Here is a 12,069-nt window from a genome sequence, read left to right as displayed (position 1 = left end):
TTTAAAGTGGTATCTCATCTGATAATTGTGTTAGTATATTCACTCCTTTTGTAGCCAGGTCAATCTCTTAGATTTTACTGTATTCAACAACATGTGCCAGCAATGGCACCTCTTAGGATTTACTGTTTGTTTTGGGACGTAAAACCAAGAGGACCCAAGCAAAGCAACAGAATTTGCTTGAACTTCTAGTAAGAAAATAAAATAGTTTTAAATAACAAAGCCTGCAAGCCTTAAATAACAATGCCTGAAGCTTGTGAAAACAAGAGTACTAAGAAAACAATCAAATAATCTAATCGCTCTTCTCTAAAATAATCTAGTTTGGACACTATTTATAGTTTTCAAGCAGATATTATTAACAGCAAAGTTTTTGTTTTTGAAGGAGAGGAGATGGTAAATGTAAAAAAGTAATCTGCCAAGACAAACCAATGTGCTGTTAAGCAACATACAAAGCTCCACAGTTTACAAAAAAACCCAAACCACAACTTTTTTTCCATGAAGAACCTCAAAATACTGTGAAATACTGTTTTCTCCACAAACCAGAAAAAATGTTGTGTATACCTTAACATGCCACTCAGGTTGAGAATTCATATAATCAAACAGCTTCTGATAATTCTGGTACTGCTGATCCCATTCTGAGCTCTCAGCATAGCGGAAATCATCCCCTAGTGGAGCCAACAGAACTTTAGTACGGAAGAGCTTTGACTTCTTTCTGTATTGATCTAAAATCATCCAAGCCCTTGAGGGGAAAAAAAAAAAAAGCAATTTAGCAAACAGAAGAATAAAGGTTAGCATTTGACAAAACAATTCTTAGATATCAAGTTGTGCATGAGAGTGACCCTAAATAAGACATACAAAACTCTGCTATTTCATTTTGTAACAAAAAGCTGGACGCAATTCCCCCCACTGGGACACCACATTCAACCTACTATTGTTGCAAACACTATGCTAATTAAATCCTCCAATAAGCTTAACAAGCTCTATCTCAAATAGTAGGTCAGTCTGCATCAATTTGTTCCTGGGCCAAAACTAACCTTCAGTTTAAATTATGTTTACCTGCCTTATATTTAGATAACAATCCTAATCCTCTCCAGCCCTTATTTACAGTAAGAAGCAAGCTCTTCTCATCCCTTCTGGTAATTCCCTTCAATACTTTGCTTCAATATCTTCACGTCCTTGACAGAAAAACTGCCCATAAATTAATAATTGAGGAACTCCAGCCTTGCAAAAAAAAAAAGTATTCTGGAGGAAGTTCACTACTAACAATCACTGTTCCCCCTTCAGCCAGCTTCTTACCTGTCTTAGAACCAGCCCTCTTAAGCTTTAAGCACATGTCCTGAAAAATTAAACCTACTGCTTTTCTGCTTTTAGCCTTTCAAAAAAAAAGCCCGAACAAAAACTCTACACATGCACACACAGAAAAAAGGCAGTAGAATTATCCTTTGGCACCTACTAACTGTTTGACAGATAACATACCAGTTCAGTCATTAAGCAGCAATGTATTAGAAGTTACAAGTCTGATGTATGGGTTACTGAGAAGGTCCATTTCTCCCCCTCTCAACCACAATCACTATCAAAATCTTCAGATGTTGATCTTCTCTAATTAAAGCTTTTTGTTTCTACAAGTCGTCTTAATAGATGGTCTACCGACATCTACTTTCAACTCATACTCTTGAAGATACATTATATAAACATTTATGTGAGAATTGAATCTAGTCCAATAATCCATTATATTTGAAACCCGTATTTCTTTGATCAACAAGTCAGGGTTTATTTGTTCATCAGATTATAAAAGAATTGAGTAAACATAAGGTCTGAGTGTATTGTGGAGGGAGAAAGGGGGCATCTTTAGTTAAGATCTACATAATCCTGCTGAGAGTAGAATGGACCCAACTAGTGGCTTCCCTCCATCTCTGTCTATAGTTTGATTTATAGTTCAGATTACCAAGTATTTATGCTTGAATCAATATTTTCCATGACTTTCAACAGGTTGCTGATTTAAACATAAAGATTTCCTCTCCACACAAATAACAGAACAATTGGCATAAAAGGTAGAGTTACAAAATCTTGTGTTAAGAAGCCAGCCTAACTCAAATTTTCCATATACAGCCTACAGTTGGAAACTTTATTTTAGAGCCTCTTGAAAAATACAGGACTTCAGAAAAGCTTACAGTTAACAGGACATTTGACTTTGTCATTTCTCTTCAAAGTCCTCCTCTAGTTTCTTTCCAAATCTATTGTAAAATTCATCAGTGTTGCTGTTCTCCCTTTCTTCAAAGTACTCACAACTGTGGAATTATTAGGTGTGTTTAACGGATCAGCAGGATCTTCCTCCATTGCAAGTGAGTTTCAATTGCAAAAACACCAAAGAAAAATTAGATGTCTCAAGTCAGGTATATCCTCTTAAGTTTCTTTCAGATAACTTCCTAAATCACTATTTCATACAGAAGTGAGAAAGAGTCAGCAGAAAGCCCCAGACAGAATTTGCTGAAAATTAAAAATACTTCTGGATGAAAAAAACCCAATAGATTCCATCGAGTCTAACCAACGCTTTCCCCTTCTGGTTCCCCAGCAAGAAAGTATTAGATATATTTTGATCTATGTTTATCCTGCCTACCTGAATAAAAAATTGAAAACCAAAGAAATCAGTCATGATAAACTCCTTGTAGCACCATAATTATGGATATAGCATATCAGCAGCAACTCCATTTTAACGGCTTTAAAAAAACCAACAAATTTTTGGGTTTATACAATCAAACGTTCTTGAAACTGTACATAAGATTCATTACGTAGTTCTCAATATTCAGAGCAACCCTAACTGCACTCTTAGTTGGCAACACTGAAGTATATCAACATTGTAAGCAACAGCATTAAGAATATTTTTCACTTGTCTTGGGGAAGCTTTCAGATTATCATTGAATGCTTAAGACCTTTCACAAATAAAGAAAACCGCTTCGTATCACAAGTGTGTTCTTGTAACACAAAAATTCCAAGTATTTGGCTAGAACGTACCAAAACAATTAACGTGGCTGGTTGTGCTCCTTCCTATGTCAAAGAAGAAGGAGCAGTAGCCACGCAGAGTCTGTGGGAATCACAAGAAATTTTGCAGCAGCTATAGCAAGTCCTATGTGACAGGTTTGACAGTGGTCATGGCTTCCCAGTCCCTACTGCTTCAGCCCATACAGCACGTGAAGCACTAGGGACTCACTCTTTGCTCAGTTATCCAACTAGAAAACAAAACCATTTGGTGGATTGGCAATTTTCTATTCAGGTAATTTTGTGGAAGAAGTGGCATGGAAGAGATGGCTATGCAGACAGGATGAGTACTTCCTAAGAGGGTGATCTCAGATTTTTGAGGTTGGCAATGACAAATATTAACCACCAATGCCACATCAGAAACGTAATTCTGAATGCCAGTTCCATGTTGCACAATGTGACCAACTATAAAGAGAAAAAAGCTGAAGGGTAAAATCGGGCTCTTGAATAGTAGGGGGTGAAGAGGAAAGTGCATTTTCTACTCCTTCGCTGAAGCGCCTAACTTGCAGTACAGATTCTTTCCTATTTCCATGCATGGGAGAGAGAGACATACACCAAAACAAGCTATGCTTCCTCTAACAAAACAACTGATTCACATTCAAGGGAAAAAAACAAAACAAAACAAAAAAAACCCCAAAACCAAAAACAAACAGCAGCTGTTTTTTCTTCCTAGTGTGAAAAGCTAGAACTTCAGCATTCAAACATATGGATAAGGATGCAGCTGCAGAACAGGGCAAGTGCAACAGCAATCTTTATAACCTAAGCTGTTATGAAGTGTAATTAAAGAAGTGCAAGCTTTCAATTAGGCTTCTGTTTCATTCCTTCCTACCAAATCACAACTAAAGTAGGAAGGCAATGATAAATCCAACAGCTACTAGTCTTAAATTTTCAATACAATATCTCTTCAGTATGTATGTATGGCCATAGGAGTACTGAAATCAAAATCAACAGTCCCAGCCGAGTATTCAAGATCTGTGTTTTATCAATTTTGTTGCAGCTTTAGAAAGGTCAGTGATCTAAACCTTGCGTCTAAATTAATCGTGTGTATCAAATACTTTTTTCAGATCTGTGTAGTGTAGATCTCCTGTATTTTTCCAGTCTTAAAAAACAGAGTAATCAGAGATGAGAGACAGATTAATTAGTGTGCTACGACCTTTAACCTTGGAAAGCTTATGATATAAAGATAGATTTTCTAATTACTTCTGGGTATCATACATCTCCTCATCATAACAACTGTAAAACTTGTATTGTTACAGAGGTCAGATCATAGAAGTTTTCGGTTGCCTACAATATTCAACTTCTTTTTCATAAAATATGAATAGCGTTTTTAGCATTCTCCAGCAAAACACCACCTCCTATGTTTTAGTGGATTTATTCAAAACTACATTCAAAGTATGGTTTCTGTGTTCCTTTCAGTGTTCCAAATCTAAATAATCCAGGCTCCCAACTCAAAGACCGACTTTTCCCTTAGGTATTTTCTACCATACTGCTGTTTCAACTCCCTGTTAGACACTGAAACTGTTTTTATCTACTAAAAGCTGGATGCAAAAGGTTAAGCTTCAGAGACTATATTGAGATGATGATCTCGTCAACTCCTCAACAACTCACATACCTGTCCCATTTCTTTTATTCTTAGATTTCATATGACATGATGAAAGTACCGTTTCTTTTACAAAGTCTAATTTAGATTGTTATGCAAAGGTTGCATCTTGGAAGTGCAGGGATAAATTAAGATCTAATTAAAACCCAAAAACCTTAAAAAGTATTCCGAGCAGGTTCTCTACATTATACTTATAGCCTGTATGTTCCAGGTATGTGTTAACAAGCTGTTACTCTTCTACAAATATTGGTCTCAGCTAATTGGGATACATATTCAAGACTTTTCTTTTTACAATTTTGATTTAAAGACACATGAGCTTTCCTTCACATTTGGTAAGCACTGGGTGTGTCATAATGATTCTTCTATTACCTCTACTATTCTCCTGTCACCTTCAGCTTTCATTTTTCTACTTTTAAAGAAAATTACTTTTTCCTATCATCATTCCAACTTCTACCTTAAAATATGACAATTGTGATGTATTCTGTTTTATTTTGGTTTTATCTTCGACAAAACTTGTAATTAAATTTAACTCACAAAGTGCAGTTTAAGATGCTTGGCAAAATTCATACTCAGAAAAAGGACAAGCAGACTTGACATGTAGACAACCAATGCATCATCATCACTTCAAAAATTCAGCACCAAGACTAGAACCAGAAAGTCATCCTGCTATCCTTAATACTTTTTTTTTATACTCAGCAATTTGCAACTATTGTAAACACCTACCTAGATTTCTAACTCTTGAAGTTGGGGATGGTTTGAAGACCTGAAGATAGTAACAGTACCATAGAAGACAATCTTTTTCTGGAAAAACCTTTAGCAGCTCTATCTTCCCATTCTTTTTATTCTTTATTTTCTTTTTTTTTTCCCCTCCTCCCAAAATTGAAAAGTAGTTTTGTAAAACTGTAAAACTTGAATCTTACCCATGGCAAAACAACTCAGTGCTTCTACATGAAAAATAAAATTGAGGTTAATATGATTTCCACCCCCCACCCCCCCCCGACATGCAAGACATAGGACTCAGATTCATTTAAAGTGTCTGCTCCAGGAAACCTAGGCCACAGATTGCCAAGTTTTTCAAGGATATACCATGGAAAACATCTCACCGTTTGCAGTTACAGCATACTACACCATGCTGTCCCTGAAGTCTTCCACCGGCAGGAGACAGATCGCTGTCATTTCACAAAATTCACAAAAACTACAGTAAACCAGTAACATGACTATACACAAACAGATGACTACGGTCTGCCTAGCGTTCAGAGATAGTAATAGTTAGACTTATGTATCATGAATAGAAAAGAAAAAAAATTAATGCATCTTTCTTAATTATAACCTATCTTCAGATTTCACTGTCAATTATGTTCTGAACTTATGAGCAAACACTAGGTTAAGTAATAGGTATTGTTTTCCTACAAGTTTATTTTAAGAACTATATAAACTCACCAAGCTATGCTAGATACCGTCTTTGACCAGCATAATTTTTATATTTTTTTTAAAGTTATTCCCTTGCAGAATATGTAAAAACTGTACCTGTGTTGAACATTTCCAGCATGAATGGCTTCTGGTGGAACTCTCCATGGACAGCTTACTCTTCCTCCAGGAAGACGTTTGAAATCAAACTGGCAGCAGATTTTTGGATCTGGACCACAAGTATGAGGAACATCATAGCTATAGAAAGGCATCATATGACAAAGGATATCTGTACTGGATCCCAAATCTGGAATTAAATACATAGAGCATACCTTTAAAATAAACCCTCTCAGATTTGCCAAAACTACATCAATTCCATGTTCTTAATCCAAGAATTGTATCAAAAACATCAGATCAAGACAATACCTTGCTTTGAATATCCATACCTGGCATCTACCTTTGTATGTACCTTACATATAAAGAGGCTAAAAACAGAGATACAACAAAGATTGGAATGTTCCAATCAAGTACCAGCTGACTGGAAAGGATAGGAACAAAATGGTAGGGGTTTTTTTACCTAGATAAATCTCATTATTTCCAGAGTTTTAGAGGTGAACAAAACACAACTGCTATACTCTGACTGAATCAAAAAAAAAAACACCACTCAAAAAAATAAAAACAAAAAATCCCCAAACCGAAAACCAACCACGCTACTGTCATTACCTCATTAGCACATTTGAATTGGTTGGCTTTAGCAGCATCTTAATTTCTTGAACACATAATTTCAATACATCAACTACGTACTTGTAGATAAGATTCTCTGTGCTTGTACGTAGAAATACACAGAATTCTATGCACTTCTGAGACCATCTTTGTAATCCTAACTTTTCCATCTAGTCAGTCCACCCCCTAAAGTTTAACCCACCAGGAGCAGAGATCTACACACATTTTGTCAAGCCTCAAAAGAAGGTCTTTCAAAACTTAACTTTAAAGACAACTGAAGTTCTCATAGAACTTCAAAGAACCTTAAGTTTACTCATCTGGTAAAAGCCCTAAATGCTGATTACCTATTTCCAGCACTAACTACTTAATTTTATGCTGAAAAAAAGGGATGAATGCTATAGGTGTGCCATAGAACCTGGCTTCGAAGTACATCAACAATATATATGAAAATACTTTTAACAGCATAAGTCTTCGCAGTTCCAATCCAGACCTTTTGTTTAAAAACTCCTATTTTACAACCACTTACTTATTACTAAAAAGGTAATATTCCATAAATATATGAATTTACTTTTCAACTACAGGAGTTCTCTTTATCTCAGGTACCACGTCTACATATTACTCCAGATGAGTGTGCAGTGATCTTTGATATGTGATCTGTTTTGAAAAGCCTTCTTTTGAAGTCAAAACATTAGACCATATCACACATGTGATTTATGTATGCAACTGTTTAGGAAAAAGGCCTGTCAATTAAGTGTTCTGTACACAGAGTGGCATATACCAGTGTTCAAAGAAAAATCTCTGAAGTTGTCAGTATATGACAACTTCTTCCACAGTGGTATGTTTTCCTTGAGTCAAGTTTACTTGTGCAGCAGATTGCTTTCTCCAAATACCCTCCTTCCCACAATTTCCAGTTATAAACACAGAGGAACTAAAAAGCTTTAAAATCACCACCACCTTTCAACAGTAAGTACTATATACATTTGTTTGACCCTGTATTGATAAAGCAGTGACATATTAGCTTACTTTAAAAAACAGAAAGACCAAAACCTCAACTACATACATTCATCATACAACTTATTGGAATGCTGGTACAGTAAAAAGCAAAACAAAATATTCGTATAGAAAAGTACGTTCATTTACAGACACATCAGTTTGCTATGATATATTCACCACATTAGCTAAGAAAAGTTTCATACTCCATATTTTTTAAATAATATCAAAAAAGAAATGATACTTGTTTTAAGAGTAAAGTCTTAGATGAGAATTTCATCGCAAATTAAAACGGTGAAATGTTTTTAATCTATTTTTCTGACTAAAGATAATCTACAAATTTCAAGTCCACAAAAAGCTACTGTAACTAATTACACTAATTTGTCACACCAGCTGAGGAAAACTGGTTGCTTGAAAGTTTTTTCCTTAGTAAGAACAAAAACAAGACAGATCTCTCCATCTTCAAATATTCACTTTTGGCCTTTTTTTTTTCCCTTCGAAGAGAAATGTTCCTTCTCCTCTACTTTATTTCCACATAGTACAAGTAGGAGGAAGAAAACAAAGAAGTGAGAAAAGGAAAAAGAATATTCCACCCCATTTACTTTTTTTATATATACTCGTAAGGAATGTGGGAAAAGGGAAGTAAGAGGAAGTAAAAGCACAAATGAAAGTGAAGATCAGAGGAACACGAGCAATAATACAGTTTTTACATTTAACCCCTAACACACAGGTACTCACATTCCCTTTCTGTTACTAAAAAAAAATCCCTGAAACTTAGCCTAGACGAAAGGCTTCCCTTTTTTTTTTTTAAAACAAAACTGCAAGTCTAAAATTTTCAGGTCTATGACTAACTTCTGTAAATAACTTGTTATGTAAAGATTTCCACAGTATTTATTCAAGTTCTCTCCATATTTTACTTGCGTAAATTAAAAAAATAAATTGACATAAAAAAACCCACATACCCCAGTTCTGTCTCCAAAAAAATTCTAGTGTCTTCTGTGTTGCAAAATGTTTTTTAACTGAGTAATGAACTCTCTGTATAAGCATATTGGAAAATCCTGTGCGTTTCAGAAGGTAGGCCATTGTTGGTGAATGCCCAAAAGGATCAATTGCCCAACCAGACTTTGGTTTTACTCCTGTTGACAAAAGAAAAACATAAAATGGGAAGAAAGTTTTACTTTTCACTCAAAGAAAGCTATACCAATATAATTCAAATCAGAGCACTAAAGATGAAATTTCCAAGAAAATAAATTAAAATATACAGCTGAGTATTAAGCCTCCTGCAGAACACACCCTGGAATTAACAAACTAGAATTAAACTGATAAACGATTAACAACAAAAAAAAAGAAAACTCAAATGTCTTAGAGGCAAGGCATTCTGTCTAACTACATAAAAAAACTGAGATTAGTACTCTACGTTGTTACACTATTCCAACTGTATCTCAAACATCTTTACATGGAATCATAATGAAATACATCTCCTTTTTCACTTTAAGTAGTTCACAGATGTTACAATTGGAAAGGAAAGCTGAAAGAAAATTAATGGAGGGAGATGGATTGATGTTGTAGCTTGTTGAATTTTCACTGTAATTTAAATAATGTTAACCTTTGTTGTCTTTGGAACTATCTTTTCTTTTCTTCCGATTTATTTGGTTGGCAATCTTTAGAACCATGTTGATTAATACTGTCTTTTCACTGAACTTCATATTAGCAAATAAAGAAGCTAAATCTAACTGTTCCTTAACTGATTCTTCAACATGGCTCCTTAAGCACATTTTTACTGTCTTACCAAAAAAACAGTAGGGAATGCATTACCCTTTTATTAGACCTTCCCTCCTCCCATCTCTTAATTATGTCAAGATGTGTTTATGGAAATTGCAATCTAAGAAAAACATAGTGAAACAGCTTTTCAAAATAATTTCAGTTAATTGGATGAAGTAATGTTAACTTACTATTAAAATCACTGTGCAAATATTTTCTGTATGAAAAGGGTTATCTCTATTTACAGAACTAAACAAAAAAACCTCCCAAAGCCACCAAAACAGTTCAGCCAATGTTACTGCAGTCAGTAATTCCTCAAAGTTTCAAAAGCGAGTAAGTTGGCTTTTTTTTTTTTAATACAAACGACTCTAACATTGCAATGGGTTTAGGTTTTATAACTACTACTACTACTACAACAACAACAACTACTACTAAATCTCATATTTACTTTTTTGAAAGCCTTACATAAGAGAACCTAATGAATACACAGCCTGCAGAACAGATCCAAAAACATGAAAGGAATATAAATTTTTAAGTCATTTTAAGGCTTTTGTCATGATTTTCAGAAGACAGAAATGGCAGTCAGAAACTGTTTGTGATACCAGAGACATGTGACCTACAATTCAGCATGATCTAGTGTTATATTTTATTATGCTAATATACTATGTACATCTTTCATTGAACAAGACAAAATGTTATGACATAAAATTGTTTAAATACACTTCATCCAGGAACTTCTATCTGCAAACAGTAATTGCAAATTCTAGACTCAATCCTATAGCTTCCAGTAAGTGGTCTGATTTAATGTTTCAGGAAAGCAATGTTTCAGGAAAGCAGAGTAAAGAGCCTTCTAAGCACCTCAGAAATGCAGAAAAGCATTTTCTGATAGACTTCCTGTATTAACACAGTTCAATTTTAGGTCAAGCTACATACCGAGGTTCTTTTCTAGCCATTGATGTCCTTCTATCAGTTGGTCAATTAAAGCAAAATAATGAGGAGAGGCTTCATCAGGCATGACCCATCCTCCTGTTACTATTTCAAATTGTCCATCTTTTATTAACCTGGAAAATATGTACATTGTGTTCAGAATCTTGCATATGAAAATACACTCTTAAAAATCAATTTCTGAATACCCAATAGGTATTTACCAGGGACATGATGCCAAAATCTAAATTGCTTGTGCTACTTCTGTCACTGGACTACATTTCTTTAATGAAAAACAGGGAAAGAATGAATAGATCAACAGCAAAATTTTTAATGCCTCTCTGCAACGAAAACTACTAGCGCTACTGCATGTGCCGTATTATTTGATTTTTTTAAAATCAGGAAGAAGGCTATTTCCTGCACAGATCACAAAAGTAAAAGTCTATGTGCCAGAGTACTGAAGGACAATTGAGCAAGATGCCTAGACATTGCACATATCAAGCACTAATACCTCCCTGTCTTTGATCTATTGTTCTTTTTATTGTTTTAGAGAGCTTCAAAGTTTATTATATCTATAAAGGCGTCAGACCATCTCATTCATTAAAATGCCTTCTTGATACAGATCACAGGATGATCAAGTCTCTCTATTAAGATGTCAGTGAAGATAATGCTTCCAGCATCAGGAGGTCCCTACAGTTAAATAATGTAATTTCAGCACTTACATTGTACACTAGCATATAAATGTTTAATTAATTCAAGAAAATCCAAGAAAGAAATACAGTAAGCTTATGAAAACTTAGTCACATTATAGCTAATGCCCATACGAGTAATGACAAACATACAGCAAAAATAATCTCCAGTGCAGCTTCTGTAAGTCTTAAAGCAGTTTAACCAATACCTGATTCCCCCGAAGAAAGGGCACAGTTCCCTAGAGACTATAATTTACTGCTTATTGTGTTCTAAGGCATCTTTTTAATCTCAAAAAACACCTGTGATATAATACTCATGCATTGTACATGATTTTTTAAATAGATAGTTTTCTGTGTCATTCCCAAGATTTCCAACACTACCTAACCTTTGCAGCTGTGAGGCTCTCATAGCCTTAATGTATACTGTAACCCGTGCATCTTGAAGGCGGGCATAAGAAGGAGGGCATCACAGAGATGAGCTAAGAACTGTGGGATCCTGTCTTAAAGCAAAGTAAAAAAAAAAAAAAAAAAAAAAAACCAAACAACCACCCCCTTTTGAAAACTCAAAACTAGATCCTTACTTCAAGTTTATCCAAGCAGCATGCTTTCTTGTCTCAATGTCTAGACAAACCTTTTACTTCTGTATTACATTTTGACTTGTGATTTTTAAAAAGAACTAAGAGCAGCAAGGGTGTAAAGTATGTAATGCTTTACCATTTAAGCAGCTCCATGTTTATAAAAAATATAGATATTTAAAAACAAAAAAATCTCATTTCATAATTGTTATAACTGAAGAAAAAATTATCATATATAAATAGCTAATATGAAATATTTTTATTTCATTGCCAATACTTCAAGGTGACTACAAATCAAGTTTATAATCACAACTCCACTATAATTTGAATGACATCTTCATGGTTATACATGGAAACTTTTAGTCAT

At 34.6% G+C, this 12,069-nt stretch overlaps 1 protein-coding gene across 1 annotated transcript in view; it reads right to left on the bottom strand.

Annotated features, from left to right (window-relative positions):
• Positions 1-12,069, bottom strand: part of MAN2A1 (mannosidase alpha class 2A member 1) — a 125,328-nt gene that overhangs the window by 78,031 nt on the left and 35,228 nt on the right. Inside the window, exons 5-8 of the mRNA XM_059833274.1 lie at positions 10,448-10,575; positions 8,716-8,889; positions 6,161-6,347; positions 559-736 (exon numbers count right to left, since the gene is read on the bottom strand). Of these exons, the coding sequence (XP_059689257.1) occupies positions 559-736; positions 6,161-6,347; positions 8,716-8,889; positions 10,448-10,575 (667 nt within the window). The remainder of the gene's footprint in view (positions 1-558; positions 737-6,160; positions 6,348-8,715; positions 8,890-10,447; positions 10,576-12,069) is intronic.

The sequence above is a fragment of the Gavia stellata genome, chromosome Z (assembly GCF_030936135.1).
Source record: "Gavia stellata isolate bGavSte3 chromosome Z, bGavSte3.hap2, whole genome shotgun sequence".
Classification (NCBI taxonomy): Eukaryota; Metazoa; Chordata; class Aves; order Gaviiformes; family Gaviidae; genus Gavia; species Gavia stellata.
This window is presented reverse-complemented; position numbering and strand designations above follow the sequence as displayed.